The 22,366-nt window shown below is 38.1% G+C and overlaps 2 protein-coding genes across 11 annotated transcripts in view; one reads left to right on the forward strand and one right to left on the reverse strand.

The window, feature by feature from the left end:
* Nucleotides 1-963: 963 nt before the first annotated feature.
* si:ch211-13c6.2 (uncharacterized protein LOC100000125 homolog) lies at nt 964-9,958 on the reverse strand. Of its 2 annotated transcripts, XM_057354065.1 has the most exons (14): nt 9,783-9,958; nt 9,574-9,633; nt 9,380-9,448; nt 7,817-7,841; nt 4,723-4,809; nt 4,399-4,547; nt 4,196-4,318; nt 4,045-4,087; nt 3,190-3,907; nt 2,877-2,943; nt 2,680-2,757; nt 2,489-2,590; nt 1,794-2,400; nt 964-1,504 (listed from the first exon to the last, which is right to left on the reverse strand). In XM_057354065.1, the coding sequence occupies exons 2-14, from the start codon at nt 9,631-9,633 to the stop codon at nt 1,284-1,286; spliced, it is 2,349 nt and encodes a 782-aa protein (XP_057210048.1). In that variant the 5' UTR covers nt 9,783-9,958; the 3' UTR covers nt 964-1,283. The 2 variants fall into 2 exon arrangements, with proteins under 2 accessions (XP_057210048.1, XP_057210049.1); XM_057354066.1 differs by lacking the exons at nt 7,817-7,841; nt 9,783-9,958 and having other exon boundaries at nt 9,574-9,618.
* A 2,962-nt stretch (nt 9,959-12,920) lies between these two features.
* The window catches only part of trioa (trio Rho guanine nucleotide exchange factor a), an 86,271-nt gene continuing 76,825 nt past the window's right edge, over nt 12,921-22,366 (forward strand). For 6 of the 9 annotated variants that reach the window (XM_057355424.1, XM_057355430.1, XM_057355425.1 and 3 more), the window contains exon 1: nt 12,923-13,213. In XM_057355424.1, coding sequence (XP_057211407.1) covers nt 13,144-13,213 — 70 coding nt within the window. In that variant the 5' untranslated portion in view covers nt 12,923-13,143. Of the gene's footprint in view, nt 13,214-22,366 lie in introns of all 9 variants that reach the window. The other 3 variants (XM_057355422.1, XM_057355429.1, XM_057355432.1) reach the window with 2 other exon arrangements.

A 22,366-nucleotide genomic window follows, 5' to 3' on the forward strand; every position in this document is an offset into this window, starting at 1 on the left:
AGACGCAGATAAAAATCAACCGAGTCGGCTATTGCAGTCAAATTAATTGCCAAATTGACTTGTGTTCATAATGTTCACTCACTTTGCAGTGAAGGTTCATGTAAACCAAATCATATTTAATTTAGCCTATTGCGCAGCTTCTGCGCATTTCTGATTCAACGTGCAAAACAAAGTGTGCAAACAGCAATCTCTCTCAATCAAACACTCATCTGTTTCTGACACCGGACTGATTGGCCTCTTCGGAGCGGTTTCGCGTCAGATCGGTTGTGAATGCGTCAGGTCAGGTGCACGTCAAGGCAACAGGTTTCGCACCAGAGTTCAAAGTCCATATATTATATATACATTATATAATGGTTATTTCCATATATTATATATATATATTATATAATGGTTACTTATAACGGTAACTGATCAGTATTTGGTTGGTGTCCTTGTTGACAAATGAATGTCAAAAGAATAAACTGCAGTAAAGTGTGTTTATACTGTTGGAGATACTGATATATGTTTTGGCGACGTAATTGTGATTATTGTGTCATTTTTATGCAACTGAAAACCATTAAATGGTCACGCGTAATTTTAAGGTAGGCTTACATATATATTGACCTTACAAATATACTATTTTTGACTTTACTAATTTAGTGGAAATATGTTGTTGTGCTGGTGAAAGAAAATGGGATGGGATGTGAGCACGGGGGTTGGGGGTCCATGAAGATGGTTTGAGATATGATGGGGTCCAGTAGCCTACTCAAAAAAGGTTGAGAACCACTAGACAATGGTAATGTGATTTGTGACAAATAACTGAGACATAGTCCTTGTGATACCTAAATGACAATGTGACAGGAGATCAGAGGAATTAATACATTAGCAAAACACAGGAAATTTATATGGTTCACGTTTGATATAACCGCTTACTTAAGCAATAATAACTGATGTCAATATTTATTTAGTAAAGATACGTCAAGACTGGGTTAGATGGTTTATTTTAAACATTCTTTTAACAAACCAGTATCATTTCACAACACAAGTACAGACACAAACATCCAACAGCAATGAAATCACTGACCTAACTAATGAAAACAAGAAAACGTTTATCAGATGCTTTCATCCAAAATGACTTAAACATTAACTTCTGGTTAACCACTGCTATGTAACAATTAAAAACATTTTTTTTTTTGTTATGATACCCACTAGGCTATATGGTTAACCCATCCTAAATTATGAAGTGACTTTGCTCAATTTACAATTTGAGCAAAGTCAACCTTATTTTATCTACGTGACTTATTTTATCTACGTGACACAAGCTCCAGAAGAGTTGAAGCGATCTTGTTGAGACTGGTGGAGGGTTCTGGAGGGGGAGAAGATGATGGTTGGAATGGGTCGTAGAGTTCATCACCAGGCTGATGGACATCCTGATGTAACCTGTGTTGTCCTCTTCCAGGATACATCCTTGTTTCCCCAAGTAGAGGAGGTGGTTTGAAGTGAATGGGAGGATTACCAACTCTCTCTAAAAGCAAGAAAACAATAAGGAATCAATCAGAAAGTAATGGTGAGTGGAAACCTTGAAGATAACATTGAAAACGTAGTTTGGGGTTTAAACAGGTTTTTTTTTTAAAATATTTTGATGTAAATTCCAGTTCATAGCACTGCACTTTTTGTATGTCTTTCTAATTTAACGTAACTAATTCAAATAACTTGATAACTTGTGTGTGTCATTCAATAAATATACAAAATATGCAGGGCTGTGTCAAACTCAAAACCAATGCCCTACATTTTTTTCCTTTAGGTTTTTTTACCTTGAAAACCTCTATCATCTACAGTGCCTGTGCTTTCCATGGCACGCATTCTCTGGTTATTCCAATTTCCAGCCCCCCTGAAATCATCATCATAGTATCTTGCATCTTGACTACTTCTCAGCCCATCAGCATGATGTTGGCCATCTTGTGAAGCTCTTGAATATTCTTCATAATGTCCTGCCTTTACTCTTGAATCATTTTCAAAACTTCTTCTCTCTGGAAAATCGACTGTGTTCTCTTGCAACCTTGTTTTCTGAAATCCTCTGGGATCATTTGCATCATGCCTTGCTGCTTTACTGAGAGAATCACTGGGATAACGGTCAAATCGCCTCGGCTCTCTATAATCTCTGGAGTCGTCTTCATAATGTCTGGTGTCTCTAGGAACTCCGGGGTCATCCTCATATTGTCTGACCTCGCGAAATGCTCTAGGGTCGTTGTCATATTGTCGGGGTTCTTGTAAATTTCTGGGACTGTCTTCATACTGTCTACTCTCTTGGAAACCTCGGTTTTCATAGTAGATACCATCTGGATCATCCCTTAGGTTTTTATCGTATGCATCTCTGTGCTGGTCTCCTCTGTGATCACTGACAGATTGTGAAGTATGATCCTTGAGATGAAGAAAAAACAATTTATTAAAATTGATAAGAATATTTTTTTTATTAATGTATTATGCTGGTTTTGTACTATGTGCTTACCCCAAGTCTTGAAGCTTTAGCTGCTTGAAATTCCTTTAAAACTGTACATAGCTTCTCTTTAAGATATTTGGCTTCATCCATGTTTTCAATTTCAATGTCATTCTGTGAATGTGCAGAATATGTTAGAAGAAAAACTGATCTATTGAGAAAAGTCTCCCTCAATCCATGTTTGTCATATATTCTACACTTACTAGTACATCCAGGACATTTTCAGGATTTGGATTGAAATGCTGTGCGATTCCGGAATCCATAACAGGGTTATTAAACAGCTTTAACAACAAAAGAAATCTGTCATTATGATATCATAATTTACAACAAAATGTATTTTTTTCTTAAAATATAACACTGTGAGCATAAACATAACGTTAAAGTAAACGAGTAGTTTTACCAGAGGTCGAATCGGTGCATCTCTCTGCTGGTTGTGTGATCTCTGTCCCGCTCTGTCTTCAGAATGTCTGTAAAGAGCATTATATTGGATTCTTACACCATTCGCAAATATAAACATTTTTGTAAAGCCTCGAGAATGAAAAAATAAATTAAGTATTATTTTTCAATTTTAAAACATTCCCAAATTACCACAACCGACATTGATACAAATGGTCAAAAGGTTTTATGAAAATGTTAATACCTAACTGTCTGAATGACTTTATGGAATGCCCATTGCACATAATCATCCATTGAACTATGATCAAAAGTCAAACCTTATGTGTGCAACTGCTATTTCCTCCGCTGTTGCATCGGAGAACCGGCTCTTCCTTTTCTTCTTGGCTGGAATCATTTCGTCTGAATATGATCTTGGATCATCTCCAGACTCAAATCTTTGGGGGTAACCGTGCATGGTTCTGTCATATTCTTTGACAGCTCCCCTTCTCTCGTCTACACGAAAGCTTCTGCCATGCTTTGACGTAGCGTCCATGCCATAAGCGGAATACATCCTATCCTCCATTTGGCCCTCCTGATATTGAGAGTCTCCAGGATGCTGAACTGCACTGTGGATTCTGAGATCTTTGTCATTATGTCGGTTTCTTGGCACATCTCTGGATACGAGACTATGTCCATCTCCACCAGAGAACGGTCTTCTATCAAGATTTGCGTTCTCATAGCCTTGCTGAGAAAGAGGTCTTCTTCCACCACCCTGGTCTGCATAGGGCCTAGCATGTAGTTCCCTTTCAGAATAGTCATCTCGCAAGACGCCTTGATTCCCTGGTTCTTCGTATGGTCTTTGACGTCTGCTTTCTTCTGGGTAGGATTGATGGCGAACTGCATCACCTGGATTGGGTCCATCATACGTTTCCCTAGTATAATGAGGCCTTCCAGGTCTGTCTTCATTCACGTATGGCTGTCTATGAACATCTTCAACCAATGGTGGTTGCCTACGCTGGTCTCGTCCATGAACACTGGACTGGGAAACATTTCCTGCTATGTACCCGGCGGTGATGAAAATTGAGAAGTTACTATTTGTTTATTAGACAGTTCACCCAAAGCAAAGTACAGTGTGTAGGAGTGTCACAATAAGATTTACAGTATTGTAAATGGTTGAAAGATGACATTCTCACCTTGATGAACATTTCTGAATGTCTCTTGTTGTCTTCTGAGTGGCTGTCATAAAATGATATTCATTCAAATTCCTATTTAGTCTTTAAACAAAATGTAAATCGTACAAAATTGATTCATTTTAAAACAATGAATCTACGAAGATTACCATACCTCTGGTTTTCCCCATCCTTCCTGCTTTTCGACTACTGCCGCTTTGGCTCTTGCGACAAGACCAGGTTGCTTCTGTGCACTTGCTGTGTCGTGCCATGTGACTAAATCTGGCCTTTTCAGCTCCTGCCAAGAGGATTATCATGAGCTCCTCATGTCACTGAACAGAATGAATGCAACTCAGCTGTGGAGCGAAACCACCTTACCAGGTATTTTTGTCTGTGTTTGCGTCCAATGATATGGGCCACCATGCTGTACAGGTCCATCTCCACGACACACAATCTGCATTTGTACTTTAACACGGTTTTGCCATCTTCGCTCACAAAATCAGGTATCTGTACCAGGGAGCTGAGACCTGACCAAACAAAGCAGATTTATACTGTTTACAGAAGTTCTAGGTTCATTTATTTCAACAAATAGACCAAAACGTTTTCAAAATTAAAGGCGATTAAGGTTGGGGTGAGTAACTATTTAACGTTTAACTTTTCTGCTTTTGTCAAGAAGTCACGTACTTCGTGAAGCTTTCTTACCGATGATGGGCTCATCAAGACTCAGGTATTCCAAATATTCTTTTATATCCGTCCATTGTGGTAATTGAGGTTGTCTCGGAATAGCTCCTATAAGGACAACACAGGCTCGTAAAGCATGATCATTTCAGTTTATGAAACCTGAGTTTGAAGTGAACATCCACCTGTTACATTTATATAACATTAGATAAACTACAGTGAAAAACACAAACTTTCTTTGTCTAAAAGGCTTGCATTTAATGTGGCAGAATCTTCAGCGTAGCACAAATGATTTACAGATTAAGATATAAAAGAGACTTAATAAAATCCTATATATGCCCAACATGCCCTTCAGATCAGCCTCAAGGTTATATGATTGACCACAGAGCATTGACTGCTGGAGAGACAGTTTATGAAAGGACTGTTGGTTGAATGGACGGTGATTTTGGACAATAAGAGAACCAAAGCCTCTTATGTAAACTCGTCTTTCATAGTCTGTTTAGTTCATTCCCAGCATATCTGATAAATTGCCACATCAGCTTATCAGAATTTGGTACTGCCTGACTTTTCTTCAGCAGAAAACTCCGGCAACTGTAGACCTTTGAAGCTTCTGATGAATTCATTTCCATATCCCATCCACTTGTGGCTCCAGTCTTCTTTCAAAACTTTGTATATGAAAATCATTCAGGGCCAGAGACCAGTACGGAATATGGAAACAGTATCCTGTGAAATGCAAACAGTCCTGAAGTTCCAAAAACCATCAACAGGGCTTGTAATGCGCTGTTGAAATTCATACTTATGCACCTGTGAATCATACGTTACTTCTACACGTTTGCCAAGCTTGCTTGTGGTGTTCTCTCTAAACTGCTTCAGTACAGTTTAAAACACGAAATTGTACTCTATAGGGAATGAACAATGAAGAAAATCCAAAATTCATAGTTCAGGTGCATCACAAAGCTGAAAATATCAGCCAGGAGCAGAAAATTTGGTCCTCAAATCAATGCATGTCCGTGTATGACAGAAAATTTTATTCCTGTTAATCGGTATGAGTACTTCATGGTTCCACTCTATCCTCTGCTGAAACGTGGGTGACCAATGTTATTCCAACAGGATTATATCCTCAGGGTCACATCCATGACTCCTATCAAAACTGTAGTGGTTTTGGCCATTACATTACTTATGCCGAGTTCAGACTTCACAATATTCTGCCTGCTACAATAGTCACTGTGTCGGATTATTACATTATGTCAAACTACACTTTGTTTTTTGATCAATTGTTGCTTGTCATCTTTTAAGCCGATTGATGTCATTGAGAAGGCGGAACTAGCTACTGGCCCCTGAAACAAAGGCATAATCAATTAGTGTTCATTTTGTCAGCTATTTTTTATTTTAGTCTTAGTTTTAGTCCCACGACAAATATACTTTTTAATTTTTATCTTATTTAGTCATCCATGTTCTGTATTTGTTTAGTCGACTAAATGTTTATGCACTTTAGTATCGTTTTAGTCAATACAAACTTAGTCGCATTTTCGTCATGCTGTATAACTTATAACATCTAGCTTCATCTAAGAAGAATTTCCACAGAGGTTTGATAAGTGCATAGGCTTATTCATAGACATCCAACCTCTCCCTTAAGTTCTCCCGCAAATTACTAACGTCTTCCTGATGCCCGCAAAATATTGACAATTCCCCCCAAAAAACACGACTGACCGTGCGAACGGACAGTTTTGGCGAGGTGGGATGTCTTTAATCAGTAACCACAACTGCAAACAAACAATGTATTTGAGATCAACGCGGCTCGAGCAGCTCATGAGAGAACACAAAACGGTTGGAGATCGCTAAACTCTTGTTTATTAACTTAAGATCCTCAACGGCGCTTCCACAGTGAGAGCATTTGCATATGGTTGCCAGATTGCACAAAATAAGTCACCCAAAACAAAACGTATACTTTTTTAACCTTTCATCCCTGTTTGGGGGATCTGAACTTGTGTCATCTGGCCACCACAAACATGAATGCTCGCACAAAAATCTTCTATTTTTTTCCAACAAAGATTAAAAGTTACATTTCAGTCTCATCATTTATCGTCAACGATATTGCGTTCTGAAATAATCGTAGTTGTCATTTAATTTGACGAATATTTTTCGTCATTGTTTTCGTTAACGAAATTAACACTTTAACCAATCAACAGCAACTGAACTGGCATGTTTTGTACGGGCTGTCATGTCATCAGGATGAATGATTTTGCTGTCTTAATGCTAAATCCAGTACTCACCAGGTTGCTATCTTCACCAGCACGTAGTCCCTCGATGAAACATCAAAGGCAGGAGTATTGTTGCCATAGCTCCACAAACCTTTTCTCCATTGCATCATTCCAACTAGCAGCGCAAAAATCATTGTCTTTTGTTTTGCAATGTTTAAAAACTGCGCACAGAACAGCTTCTGTGCTCCTATCGTTTAATGTTAAAGATGAGATGGAACCTGTCATAGAGCGCCGAAAAAATAATACATGCTTAAACAAGCATGTCTCTCTGTCAGAAAGGCGTGAAGCAGCACACCATCCAAGATAAAACGATCATGCCCCCGATGCCAATTGTTGTTTGTAAATCAGGAACCTTATGACAAACAGACTGTGCCAAAATCAGGCTGAAATTGTGTAGTCTGAACCCAACATAGGAGATATATGTAGGTCTGTGATTGTGACAGATGATGGCTTTCAATGTCCATACATTTTGATGGTAGAAGAATGTTCTCGCCTGTGGGTACGCTATGGAACCTCTGAAAGGACAACTGATAGTTTGCATACTTACAAACTCCTTGAGATTACTGCTGGTTTTGCTGATGAAATACTGAATTATGCTTCTAAATAGCACATTAAATATCAGTGCAATATCAAACAGCAAATGAAACATTTCTTTACATCTTTAGATTTTTACAAGATGGTAAATGACATACTTCATTAACTAAATTTTACTATTAGATTACTATATAATACTACATTACTAAAAAAGCAAACTCTTACAAGTATATAAATTTTGAGTTATTTTTGTTTTGTAGTCTAAATAAGAAGGCTAGGCCTTTAAAAAAAAAAAACTTTGTTTAAACGTATTTACTACTTACCCTGTGCAACAAGGGCCTCCTCTTTCTTTGAACATATAAGGACATACAGTGGAGGAAAAACAGTCACAGGTGAGTATGCGGTTATGAGCACGGCATAGAAGATACTTTATATACTGAAACAAAGTAAACAAAGAGGTTAATCAAATATGTCCAAATAATGGACATCAAAAAGAAAACAATGTGAGTGGAGAAAGGATTCCAGACACATTTTCTGTGAAATTTTGCGCACCCAGTTAATGAAGTTGATTTTTACTTGTTTGTAAAACAAGTTTTATAAAAGATGAAGAGTAATGTGGCATAAAAGTAGGAGTCAACATCTCCCGACTGTGGGAGGAAGGGATGACGAACCATTCAGAACAGTCATGAGAACTCCACCTGCAAAACTCCATGTGTTTATCCAATTTGAGCGTATTTGAAGTTATACCCTGTCCATTCCTTTCTTTCAGACCCGTAAAAATAAAAGGACACTAAATCTTAAACAACTTTGACAGTTTACAACTTTGATTAAAAAATGATTATCAAACACACACACACATTTAGCCTAAAGAAAAAGGTCTCATATGTGCCAGACTTTTTACTATCGGCATAACATCTGGTGCCCAATGCCACAGGCAGGACAGAACAGGAACAGATACAACAACAAATACCACGATGTTCAGTGGAAGGGAAATCAGAAACTCAGACAAAACCAAAATTGTCTGAAAACAAGCAGAATTACGGTCAAGGTAATTGATACAGAACAACTCCTGAACAGTGAACATCTTAAATGATTTAAGATTCAAAGGCAAGAACCTTGGAACCAGCAACAAGTTCATCATTGGGAAGACTACTTGAGTAGCCTAGGAATATTAATAGAAACTTAGTTTCTTGGAAAATTGACAAAAAGCTGTCAAGCATTACTCCCAAAAATTGCATTGACGCCAACCAATCAAATTGGGAGTGGAAAAAGCAGGGTTTGCTGCAAAGATGACAACTGTAGTGTGAAGTTGCCCCCAGACTACAAAGACCAACAATGTCAAACGATGTAAAGAGGAATTATTGCTTTTAGATCTTCTCAAAGATGCAGAAATTAATAAGAGAACAAGAAATTGTAGTACATTTTGTTCCAAGTATCTTCTGGTGAGAAGACTAGATGAATAAAACACCAATTTAATCATAAAAATAAACTTGTTAAGAGGAGATTTCTTCCTTTGGTACTATATCCAGAATAAGAAGAATAAAAGAATGAATAAATAAAGAGTGAATCAGACTTGTATTTCGTCTTCAAAGTACAAAGTGAAGACAAGGACAATGTCCGAGAAGTTGAAATGTCACAGAACTCAAAAGCACCCCAAGGCAGCCATCAGTTCTGCAAGGTCATACATTATAAAACCGTCGATATGTTATTTTTAAATGACGTCTGCTCAGAACACACAATGCAGCAAAAAAGTAAACCTGAAAATAAGTAGTACAGTATTATGAATGGTCAAAAGAGCCTCAGAATTTAAACATGTTTTGGGTTTGAGATACACCTTTGGCAATGAACATATCTCTATACACAATGCTGCATATTTGACACGTTACCTTTAAATGTTGTAATGTTGTCACGTGAACTTTGTACTGGCTCTCTCCCCTTATTCTTTTGTCACAGATCTGAGGGGCAAAAATTGAACAAAATTCTTCATCCGCAATACGGTGCAGTTAGATAATTGAACTTACATTAAGTTACAATCCGCAAACAACGATACTTTTGTACACAGATGTAAAAAAGAATTTACCATGCAGTCAATGAAGGTGTTGGCCTGGTCATCGTCATACACTGTCAATAAATCAGCCATCTGCTCAAAAATAAAATTAACAGACAATGTTGATAGATTGTATGTCTGCTGTGTGCAATATATGTGACAAAATATAAATCAATGCAAAAATATGGACAATTAGCATTTCGTTAAATGCTAAAATAACGCATGACAGAGACGTAACTTACTGTAAAGCTTTTTCCACAACAGTTAGCGAAAGGCAAAACAGCTCTTTTAAACGAAACACCTCTTACGCATGTAACAAAAAGTTATTTTCTTTTTAAAAAATTAAAAGCTACAAAACAAAGCAAAAATATTTTCCTACGCTACCACCGCACGTCTTCGACTTCTTCTGTGGTAAAATTCTTCTTGTTCTTTGTTTTTAATGGCGGGTCGCAACCAACTTGTTTAAGTGCATACCGCCACCTACTGTACTGTGTGGTGTGTAACATCAGGGTTTCAGGTACTACAACAAAATTAAATCGGTTTTCTAAGCCTGTATTTTTAAGGAATTCAAACAAAGCATTCCAACAATCCTTCATTGTTTCTCCCTCTCCCAAGATTCCCTTTAAACTCAATCCCTAACTCACACATTTGATCAGTGTTTTATAGAATAATTTATGTAGGAAGAGTAATTGATTCATAAATGATCATTGATTCATGATGTGAATGAGTGTGCATCAAAAATATAGTTTGATACAAATTTCGTGTTTTGTTTACATGTTCGTGTGCTTTTGTATTTCCTCATTGTGTCTGTTAATTGGAAAATTAAAAAAAGTGAAAAAAGCATCTGTGATGAAATTTCAGATTTAGCGTTAAAACCAATGGAAGCCTATAGGCCCCCCTAGTGGATTTTGGTGATAAAAAGCAGGTAAAAAACTCACAGACACGTCAAACTTTGGTGTATCAACACCAAACTTGATACAACACTTGGTGACTCTTGGGACGTTGATTTATGACATTTTGGAGCTGATCCGTAATTTCCTTTTATGTATTTTTTATAAAAGAATACATAAACATTTTAGAGATTTTTTTATTACAATAAACATAACAAAATAATGTTAAAAATTTTTGTTAATGTTTTTATCAGCAATAATCTGCAAATTCTCTTCTTTCAAACGAGACCAACCGTAGGTCTGTGATCCAAAGACCTACGAGTTACAGCCATTTTAGTGCCAACAGTGCGTTTTCATGTATAGGCTCAAAAAGGGTTGCGCCAGTTAAGAGGTTAATGCGTCCTAATCCTTTAAATCCAGGGCTCGTTTAGCAATCTTATCTGCTTCCTCATTACCCTTAATACCAACATGAGCAGGGACCCAGCAAAACGGTAAATTTACTCCATATTTTAGAATTCTCATCATTATAGATATTTACAACATTAGGTCATCTCTACTTGTCTGTGGTAAAATAGTCTAGGCTGCAAAAATATCAGTACCTCCTAGTGCTGTTGAAAAAAACAGCATATGCTGGGTTAGGTATGTTTTGATGCTGGCTTGACCATCTTAAACCAACTATGGACCAGCACATGACCAGCTAAGGACCAGTTTAAACCAGCACATGCCCATCTTAAATCAGCACAAACCAGCAAACCAGCATCAAAACATACCAAACCATATATGCTGGTTTTTTCAACACGGATGAGACAGTGAACTCCTTTGTAAATATAATTGACATACAAATAAAAAATATATTATTTTATACCATTATATATGTAAATAAACTTACCCATAGTAACAAACCTTATATAGAACAATGATCTTGACATAGCCTATAGCGCTCGATGATGTAAATTTGGTCGAAGAGGTAACCAGAAGAATACTTTTATGTGTTTTGGTGGATTATCTGGGTTAATTATCTTTTATAGAGAGTTAAACTGTCAGTATTGTAACTAATGGAAAAATGTGCTGTTTCCTACCATGTTACAGCAAAAAATGTTACAATGCTACCCATAACATTTTAAAATATACGTTTTTACCAGCAGATGGCAGTGTAATTCACAAAGTGGACTATTGACTTGACTCCATGGAAAATAAAATAGGAAACAACCACAGAGAACAAATATTATAAAAAAATACTTGTAACCACTCGTTAATAAACGCTTTATATGTGTAACAAATTATGAATTAATTCATATTATTAATAATAATAGTGTATGGTTATTAATTTATTTACTATTAATAAAACAAACAAAAACAGGATAAACCATGCTTCTGCTGAGTAAGTAACGTTAACAATTTAAGTAACAGGCTTCATTACATTTCTAAAATAAGCTAAAATGGCTAAAATTGCGTAGAGCCCCTGCACCACCAGGAGGCCCCCTTGAGCACCGAATAAACTATAATGTAAACAAGACGCGGATTCAACTTTCTGACTTCGGAGTGTTCTGTTACAAACTTTACAGGAATCATTTGGAAATGTCCTTTTTATTAATTTATTTAATTACTGTGACATACTCGGACACCATGCAGTGCGCACAGGTGATGACATGCACGTAATGTGATGATTCGACTTTACATATGGCTTCAAAACGAAGCTATCCGTCTGTAGCGGAAAAACGGCAACAACGTGAAGCAAAAGAACAAGAAGGCATGTATTGTTGTACTATTTCAAAGTCTTATTTAGTTTTGCCAAATTATGCAAGTACAGATTTACAAATTCAATATTTGTCCACTGGCATAGTTGGTTTGACTGTGGACGCTAGGGACAGTCTCCAAAGTTACATATCACATTAATATTCTAACTTCAGTAGATTTACAGGGAATGACTTACAGTCACAAAACCAGCTGTAGCCTACAATGTTCATGCAAGTCTCAGCTATAATGCACACCAATCCACTGTTTTTCGTTTGCCCATGATAATATATAATTTTTGTGTCATCACATTTAGAGCATTATTGATGTGTTTTCGTATGCTTAGCTTTCTCGAGTAAACTTTATTTATCATGTTTTATTTTTGTTAATCTCTCATTTGGTTAGTAAAAAGCTAGATGGTTCCAGAGCCGCGTGATACTTTAGGTAAAGGATTATTTACATGTGAATCAAAACGTGAATTTAATTTTATACTTAATTGTTACTTACTGTCAGTTTAATGTTTTTTTTTTTTGTCTTTCATTTTAAATTCATTTAAGTGTGTTAATTGATTTATTACTTTTATTTCTTATAGTTTACATTTATGCTTATCTAATTTTAGCTATTATGACAAGGGCCCCTCACAAAGGTTTGCATAGGGCCCCCAGACGTCTAGGCACGGCACTGCTGGAAAGGGAAAACACCGGAAAGACATTTTACAAACTCCCGCCCCCTGCCGTCTTCCCAGTCTCTCCGTTGCAGGCTACGCTCGGGAGAGCCGCCGGCCGGCGCTATTAATTTGTGTTATCCAAGATGGAGGTTTAGTGATGTTCCCTAGTCCTCAGAAGTAATCCTTTTTTCGTCCGTGTCAGATCAGTCCTCAGACACAGGGCGGACATATTTTGTCGTTCTTCCTGTGGGGAAAATACATAGGAACTTTAGATTTGGATATTCGTTTTTTTGTGTGTTTTTCACCACAGCCATGAGCTCGGGGGAAGGGGCCGAGGAGGCGGCCAAAGACGCGGCCGATATAGCGACGTTCTTCAAATCCGGTAAGCCAGAATCTCGCGAGCTGCTCTGATTGAATTGCGAAAGCTTCCGCGCGGCTGTGGGAAATTGTTCATGCACTGGGTGGGTGGGGAGTTTGGATTTATGTTCATATTTTATTCCTTGTAATAGACCAAGCGCAAAATTATGATAACGCAAATTAAACACTTGTATTTGAAATTGGGTGAGGTTTGTAACAACCTAGCTGGTTACTTTTGAGAAATTTGACTTGCTTGTCTTGCTAGCTCGCTCGCGTGAGCCATGACTGCACATTGGTGAGGGATTGCAGGAGGATAAAAGCATAAACAGCTTCAAAATGTTGTAGATGTCTAGTAGGCGACCATAACTTGTTTATTACAGTAAGAGATCGCAGAGATAACGTTACTGTAATTTTCTATTTATTGATGATAGTGGCTAGAAATATAAGGTTAGCTTCACCGCAGGCCACCTTATGAATAGCTAACGTTAAATCAAGTTATGTCAGCATCTTCTTGGTTTTACAGGATCTCCCAAGAATATTCTGTAGTATTAATAAAAATATAAATCTCAGTAATACATTGTCCTAATTCATACTTGTGAAATGAAACGAAATAGACTCAAGCTGACAGTCTCTTTGTTATTTTATCCTAATAATCTGTTATTGATTAGTTAAAAAATAAAATGTATTTTCTTCGATGACGAGATATATTTAAGGTATGTAATAATATAGGAAGGAAAAGACAGATCAGGGTATTAAAGGCAGTCAGCAATGTAAACAATGACCTGGCGTGGCACTCTCCAACTGCTAACGTTAGCTAGCTAGCAAGCTCTGTGAGTTTAGCTGGTGAATTAGTATTTCTATCACAAGACTGAAGTTAATGGAGTCATTCTTCGTGTACATAAGAGTAAAATTTACGATTGTGGTTCAGATGGTTGGATTTTGTTAGGAAACGGGAATGTAACCTGGTTGTGTCGTGCAGCATTTGGTTGCTAAATTAGCAAAGCTACTCCACCAAGATTGATGGCACAGCTTTCACGGACCTTCTCAAAAAAAGATTCCATTTATTTCATGTTAGTAATCGAATATTAGATTAATTTAATGTTAGTGACGGGTTGATAAGGTATATGCATTAAATTATTTATGCATATTAATTACATTTTATCTGGTGATGATTTATGCAGGCTATTAGTCCAGTCACACTGTAATCCAGCAATGACAAAACTCATTTTAGATATAAATCGGATGCTCACATATCTCATTAAACCAGGATGAGGCCTTAGTTAAATTAAGAACATGCCTTATAAAAACATTACTGGTGTGCATCTCGAGACAAAACAAACGCACTAAAATATTTTAAGATATGTCAGTGTGAGTTGTTTTCGATCAAGACACCTCTAACATTTCAGTTAGTCTGGGACTAGTTTTAAGCCCTGTCTGGGAAACCGCCCCTTTATGTTTTCTGATAGCAAGACATAAATCTAAAAGCCCAAATTAATCACTCACTAAAATACCTAATTATTTAATCCATATGGAACTGGCATTCAGGACATATTTAGTATTAAACCAGGCCACCTTTCAAATTTTTTGGATAAATCACATTGACTTCCTGACACTGATGGCACCAGTATAGAAACACGTGCTACAGTGGTTTTGTTGGGTGTAAGATAGTGAAACCACAATTGGAAGCACTGCTTCTTACTTTTTCCCATTTGGTGTTTTCAATCCGGAAATCTTAGTTGTTTCAGTACCCTCCAAAGTTGGTTTTGGTTTCAAGCAGTTTTCTTTTTGTGCACAGCCCATAATGCACTTTTAAATTTCATTACCCACTTTACATCCACTTAAGTTCTTATTCACCACTTTTTCCTTTTTTAATTCCACCCAAAATGTATTTTTCTGTTTTTTTCCATGTTATATTGTGCTATCGTGTGCCATGTGTCTTTCTAACCCAGCTGTCGTACCCCAGTGCTTTAAAGGGGTCATATGGCGCGAATACGTGTTTTTCTGTGTCTTTGGTGTGTTATAAGTTGCCCATGCATGTATTAGACACGTAAAATTGCAAAGATTAAAGTGTCGGAACAAAACATGCATTCTATCTAAAAGCAAATGCTCACCCAGACCTGCCTGAAACGCCTCGTGTAACCACACCCCCACAAATCTACCTCAGTTCGTGGTATGATTTGACTAAGACCGCCCAAATGTATAGGCAAGTAAGATGGGCGTACCTGTCAATAGAATGCTTTGGAACCTGATGTTCCAAATATGGTAAGAGACGTTACATTTCTGTCACACGCTTGCAGTATTCCACCAATCACTACGGACTGGTTAATTGGCCAATCATAGCACACCTCGCTTTTCAGAGCGATGAGCTTTGTAAAAAATCTGCGCGTTTCAGAGAGGCGGAGCAAAGAGGAGATACAAACATGCACAGTATGTGGAAAATACAACGTTTTTGAACCTTAAATCGTGTAGACACATTGCATTACATTTAGCCGTGTCATACTACCCCATTAACAGCATAAGAGTTTCAGCACAAGATTCTCGCTTATTTACTACCGTCTGTAAGGATTTGTCTCTTTTGTGGTTATGTGTTGGGATTAATTTCTGACTGTTGCTTATTAAGGGCATGAAGTTAAAGAACATTCTAGCCTCATTTATATGAAAGTCAGTAGTATAAGCACCGACTGATACACACTACAGCTGTCTTAGAGCAGTCAGCCACAGTAAAAGCATTTCTATTCTCATTTGGCAACTCATTATAATTCTTATTTCTTATTCAATATTCTTAATTCTTATTAAGGAAAACATTGTCAATTTATGTGCCACTAGTGTCACCAAACGAAATTGCAGTGTACTGTCTGTTTTCAAATAGGTTTCCTCAAACACTGTCTCCGGCTGCCATTGGTTGACAAACAGATGGCCACACACTGACCTCACTGTATTGCATTGGCCTGGGTTGCTTTGTGAAGTTGGGATGCTCAAATAAAGACAGAAATGTTTACACACTTTAAGGGAATTGGCTTAAAAATGGCTTTCTTCTATTGTCTCTATCTCTAACATCACAAAACATCAGATTTAATTCCAGTATTTTTCCATTCAAATCTTTGTATACTCTTTGTTTGTAGAGTACGCGCACGTTTTGTTTATACGTCTCTTTTTTTATTGTTCTTTCCTGTTTAGCTTTTCATTTTAAACTTCTTATTGTGTGTGGAATTGCTGTTGTGTTGATCTTGATGGTGCCTTTGTCCCTGCCTAATAGGCCTCCTGGTAGTTTATGGAGGCAGTGATGATTTTAGGGCATTGGCTCTTTCCTCTCTCTTTGGCAGTAGATGAATTTCTTTGACACTTAGACGTCATGTGGTTAGCATTGGGGAGTTACATTTTCTATCAATGACCGTTACCACACAAGCTGGATGGCCGCTGCGTACAGCCTTCTTTCTCCTTCTATGTCTCTGTTGTGTCACAGCCTCCTGATTTATCCAGCCCCTCCATCTCATCCTCAGCCTGTCATCTTTTTTCAGTTTCTTGTTCGGCTCCTCTGTCTGTCTCCATGTGTGGTAGGGAAAGGTCGTATTGACCTACATTTGCTGGGCTGGGAATGGTGTACTCGATGCCCCCTCTGTCTCCTGGCACGGCACACGAAGATCCTACTTAACTGAACTGCAGAGAGAGAAATGCCCAGACTGCTTCCGAAAGTAAATCACAGAGGCCAATGGAACATCTTGAGTGCAAATGAGAAACAGTCAAAAACAAGAGTAATATGAAATATTAAGAAAGAGACACACAAAATAAGACAAAACTTGGACATAATTTATTGGACATAAGTTATTTCATTACACTTTAGAGTGTCAAGCCACATGATCAACACAACGCCTGTAGATGAGATGTTATTGAGCCTATGAGAAGTATTACAATATCAGTTGTGAAGTACTCACAAATGCATTGTTTTTTGAATACAATGCTACAGAAGTTTAACTTCCTTTTTTGAAAACAGTTGTGGTTAAGACATGTTTATGTATTAATGGATCCTTTAAAAGGCACACCTGAATCCTATTTCTGTCTAAAAATCCCCCTGACACACGGCCTAGTTCTATCACAATGCGTAGGGCCAGAGCCTGCACCATCAAGTGGATCAAACGGTTTGAGGCCTGAGTCGATGTCATCCAGCCTCACCTGGAAGATTTGCTCAAAACAGCTGGTCTGAAGGGAAAAAAATAAGAACAAGGCTTTCATGTGGCACTGCAAGGCTCAAAAACCATAGCTCAAACATTTGATGTCTCTTTCAGGACCATACACGAATGCAATATTTTGTCATATTGTCTTTGTTTAAATGTAGCTGTTTTCAAGGGGGGATGAACTTCGTTGTCAGTCAGAACTTGAAGAGCTTGACTCAGATTTGCTCTGCTATGACAGAAAGTATGTGAGAGTGGTTATGGGTTTTTGCTTCTGTCACGTTGGCCTAGTTCCTCAGTCAGCCATCGGCTCCAGCACGAGGCCCTAAGGATTCATCCCAGTGCCTGGGGTCAGTTGCTCGGGTATCACTAAGCGGGTTTCCATCACTCTGATTTTATTCGCATTTTGAAGTTTCGCATCAGAAACGAGTGATGGAAACGCCAAATTTCGAATTAAAAACCCTTAATTCACAAAAAGGTTTTATGCTCGCTTGAGGTAGTTTTTCATTTTTGCGAAAAAGGGTTAATGCGAATAATGGGAGATGGAAACACATTTGCCGAATAAATTCCTCCAAAAAGTCACGTAATTGCACTATGAGACATCGTAACCTGACTAACCAGAGTACTGATCTTGTTACACAGCATCAGAAATGTTGTGATGGTCATTCTTAAATGCCTGAGCAAAGTCGTCAAGTATTTCTGTAATTGCCTCTTAGAACTGTCACGACTGTGTTTCCCAAACAGCAGGCATCCACAAAAGCCCCGCATTTATTGTGTTTCGTAATCGTCTGCTTGCGCAAGTATTATTCTATATGAAAATCATTATATTCAGTGGCTTCTCTTACTTTTCTTACTGATATTTAGTGGCAGTTTATTATGAAGTGACGGTTGACTATTTGGATGGAAACGGTGCTTATTCGCAAATGTTTTATGCGATATTCCAATTTTGCGCATAAGCTAAATTCGCAACTTTGGATGGAAACCCGGCTAGTGTTCTCTCGTTTCTGCTTTCAGTTCGGTCACTTGCCCACTGTGGCTATGTTGTACTCCTTTGTGTGTTTTTTTTAGAAAATGATCAGCAGCTCTCTTACATTTCCTTGTTTTTTGGAAAAATGCCTGATGTGATGCCTAGTGGGTGTCAAAACTTCACCCAATAAAATCATTTGTTGACCCCCATGTCATTCACAACCAGTATATGACTTCTTCTGTGAAGCACGACATATATTTTGATAAATGTGAACCTGGGCCACAAAACCAGTCTTTTAGTAGGATGGGAACATTTTTAGTAATAGCCAAAAATACATTGTATGGGTCAAAATGATCAATTTTGCCAGAAATCATTAGAATATTAAGTTAAGATCATGTTCGATGAATATATTTTGTAAATGTCCTACCGTAAATATATAAAGACTTTATTTTTGTAAGTGGATGGCCGCGAGCTGGGCAGTTATCAATTCAGGCATGTGTCATCTGTAGAGCGTGAGCTTCACAGTTATAAAGTGAGGTTATTCAATGTTATATTATTCAATAAAAGAGTTATAAAGTGAGGCGCGTCTTCTTTATACAGCGCGAGCGGCACAGACACGCGTATTGCTTATACAAGTCTTCCTATGAGGTTAGTCAGGCGGGTCTGCGCAAACTGCGCATCCTCTTAATACAGCGCGAGCTCCACAATTATAAAGTCAGGACAGTCTGATCTGTACAGTGCAAGGTTTTATGCCCCTTAGCCTTGTTCATATTTGTTTACATCGCGATTTGCAGCCCACTGCACAGAGTAGTGAGAGTCACGTGACGAAAGTGAAACATTTGTTGTAATCACGATGCCGGCTCAATATCTTCATGTCAATCACCCATCAGCGATGGACGATGGCATCGTCTATCGGACCAACTCTACCCTCAGATTCCAGAGTTTTAAACAGTTCTATCTCCGCCAGATATCCTATCCTAACAAACTATACATCAATAGAAAGCTTATTTATTCAGCTTTTAGATGATGTAAAAATCTCAATTGAAAACCCATAAGACTGGTTTTGTTGTCCAAGGTAACAAATTTCTTAGTTGTTTTGTAGTCAATTGGGGCCAATGTTTGGTTATCAACGTTCTCCAGAATATCATCTTCTCTGTTCTGCAGTAGTAAAAAATTTTTTGAAGAAAATAAATATTTTTTTATTTTTGGGTGCACTATGCTTTTAAGAAGATTGTGTGCTTTATGAATGACTATTTTAGTATTTTTAACAAAACACCAAATTGATTCAAACTGTATGTATTAAACTGTACTCTATAAATGAATTTTAATAATATAACATAAACTAACAAAAATGCTATTTTGGTTACATAAATGCATTTTTAGAGTTAAACCTAACTGTTGTGTATCTCCAAGTACACAGTGTCCTGTGAACAACCAGTTAGTTTTCACTTAGATTTTAGGTTTCACAAACCTATCGATTTCTCTTAGCCGTTGTTGATGTTCAAATCACCAAAACAGACACCCCTACCCACAACTTTAGCTTTCGTCAGCACTCGGCTCGGCTAATGTCCGTCCTGTGCACTGTGCACCTTACTGATTGGCTACAAGGTTGTTTTGGTACTTGGCCCGACTATCGGTTACCCCGCCTTTAAAGGGGATTGAACAGTGTTTCATGCATTCTGACTTCTTTACAATGTTAAAGGTGCTGGCTTCTCATCCTTGACATGGGCAACTAGTCAAAAAACGAGCGTATTACGTAATACATAGTATTTCTGTGCTCGATACACTCCTCCAAGGTTCGTATAGGTTTCGGAAAGTTTTTTTCGAACATGAAATTCCCTTGCGTAACATCTTTTCTTAGTCCCTTATCGGGCAATTCTCCCGGAAAAGCATGCTCACGCGTCAACCAGTGAGAGAAGCAGCAGGCTCACACGTAGTGCTGGGCGATTAATCGAAAAGTAATCGAAACCGACGTAATTTTTCAATGTCTGTTATTTCGATTACTTTCCCTTGTCCATGTCGACGCGTGCCGCTATACCTCACTTTTTTCTTATCAGAGCAAAAGAGACTTAAAATATTCGATTTATTTTGGGCATACACATACACTCACCTAAAGGATTATTAGGAACACCATACTAATACGGTGTTTGACCCCCTTTCGCCTTCAGAACTGCCTTAATTCTACGTGGCATTGATTCAACAAGGTGCTGAAAGCATTCTTTAGAAATGTTGGCCCATATTGATAGGATAGCATCTTGCAGTTGATGGAGATTTGTGGGATGCACATCCAGGGCACGAAGCTCCCGTTCCACCACATCCCAAAGATGTTCTATCGGGTTGAGATCTGGTGACTGTGGGGGCCATTCTAGTACAGTGAACTCATTGTCATGTTCAAGAAACCAATTTGAAATGATTCGAGCTTTGTGACATGGTGCATTATCCTGCTGGAAGTAGCCATTAGAGGATGGGTACATGGTGGTCATAAAGGGATGGACATGGTCAGAAACAATGCTCAGGTAGGCCGTGGCATTTAAACGATGCCCAATTGGCACTAAGGGGCCTAAAGTGTGCCAAGAAAACATCCCCCACACCATTACACCACCACCACCAGCCTGCACAGTGGTAACAAGGCATGATGGATCCATGTTCTCATTCTGTTTACGCCAAATTCTGACTCTACCATTTGAATGTCTCAACAGAAATCGAGACTCATCAGACCAGGCAACATTTTTCCAGTCTTCAACTGTCCAATTTTGGTGAGCTCGTGCAAATTGTAGCCTCTTTTTCCTATTTGTAGTGGAGATGAGTGGTACCCGGTGGGGTCTTCTGCTGTTGTAGCCCATCTGCCTCAAGGTTGTGCGTGTTGTGGCTTCACAAATGCTTTGCTGCATACCTCGGTTGTAACGAGTGGTTATTTCAGTCAAAGTTGCTCTTCTATCAGCTTGAATCAGTCGGCCCATTCTCCTCTGACCTCTAGCATCAACAAGGCATTTTCGCCCACAGGACTGCCGCATACTGGATGTTTTTCCCTTTTCACACCATTCTTTGTAAACCCTAGAAATGGTTGTGCGTGAAAATCCCAGTAACTGAGCAGATTGTGAAATACTCAGACCGGCCCGTCTGGCACCAACAACCATGCCACGCTCAAAATTGCTTAAATCACCTTTCTTTCCCATTCTGACATTCAGTTTGGAGTTCAGGAGATTGTCTTGACCAGGACCACACCCCTAAATGCATTGAAGCAACTGCCATGTGATTGGTTGATTAGATAATTGCATTAATGAGAAATTGAACAGGTGTTCCTAATAATCCTTTAGGTGAGTGTATATGTAAGACATTATTAGAAACTGTAAGTTGTTTACTTTTACGTGTGTACGCTTATAATAACATCAAAGCGTTGCTATTTTGTAAAATAAAGAAAATAAACAGGGCGCGTTATCAGCCCTCTCCACTCCGCTCACATAAGTAATTTCTGAAATGCGTCACTGATCCAAAACTCTGCAAATACTTATCACACAAACATAAAACGTATGTCTAAAGAAAGCTTAAAATGTCTAATTTTATACAACCCGATTAAAATGGAAATCAAATATTCTGTGTTTATGTAATATGCGTGAAAGACAGGTACAGTTGATACGAGACATTCCTCCAGGTCTGCTCCCGTTTAGTAATCGCAATACTTTTAGTCCAAAAATGTGCATATTGTGAGAAATATTGATATACTGAAACACGTTTACTTCATATTTCTTTAGACACACTGATGAGTTTTAAGCTCCCTTCAACTATTAAAAACTCCGTTAAACTCCGTCTGTTTCTTTCACGTGACAGCTCTTATGACGGCAGGACTGGTGTCTCCAGGCAGGGTCCTAAAGTTCACCCCATTTCTGACGACACATGCAGACGATGATTTGCTGATTTGTGTTGCGTTTGTTCTCCTGTCTTCAGTGGCAGAGGAAATGTTTCCAAAAAATAACACAAAGATGTCTATTATTCGAAATGTTCAATAAATAACCATAAATACTTTGTATTTTCTTTGATTATC

This window comes from Triplophysa rosa, linkage group LG16 (genome assembly GCF_024868665.1).
Source record: "Triplophysa rosa linkage group LG16, Trosa_1v2, whole genome shotgun sequence".
Lineage (NCBI taxonomy): Eukaryota > Metazoa > Chordata > Actinopteri > Cypriniformes > Nemacheilidae > Triplophysa > Triplophysa rosa.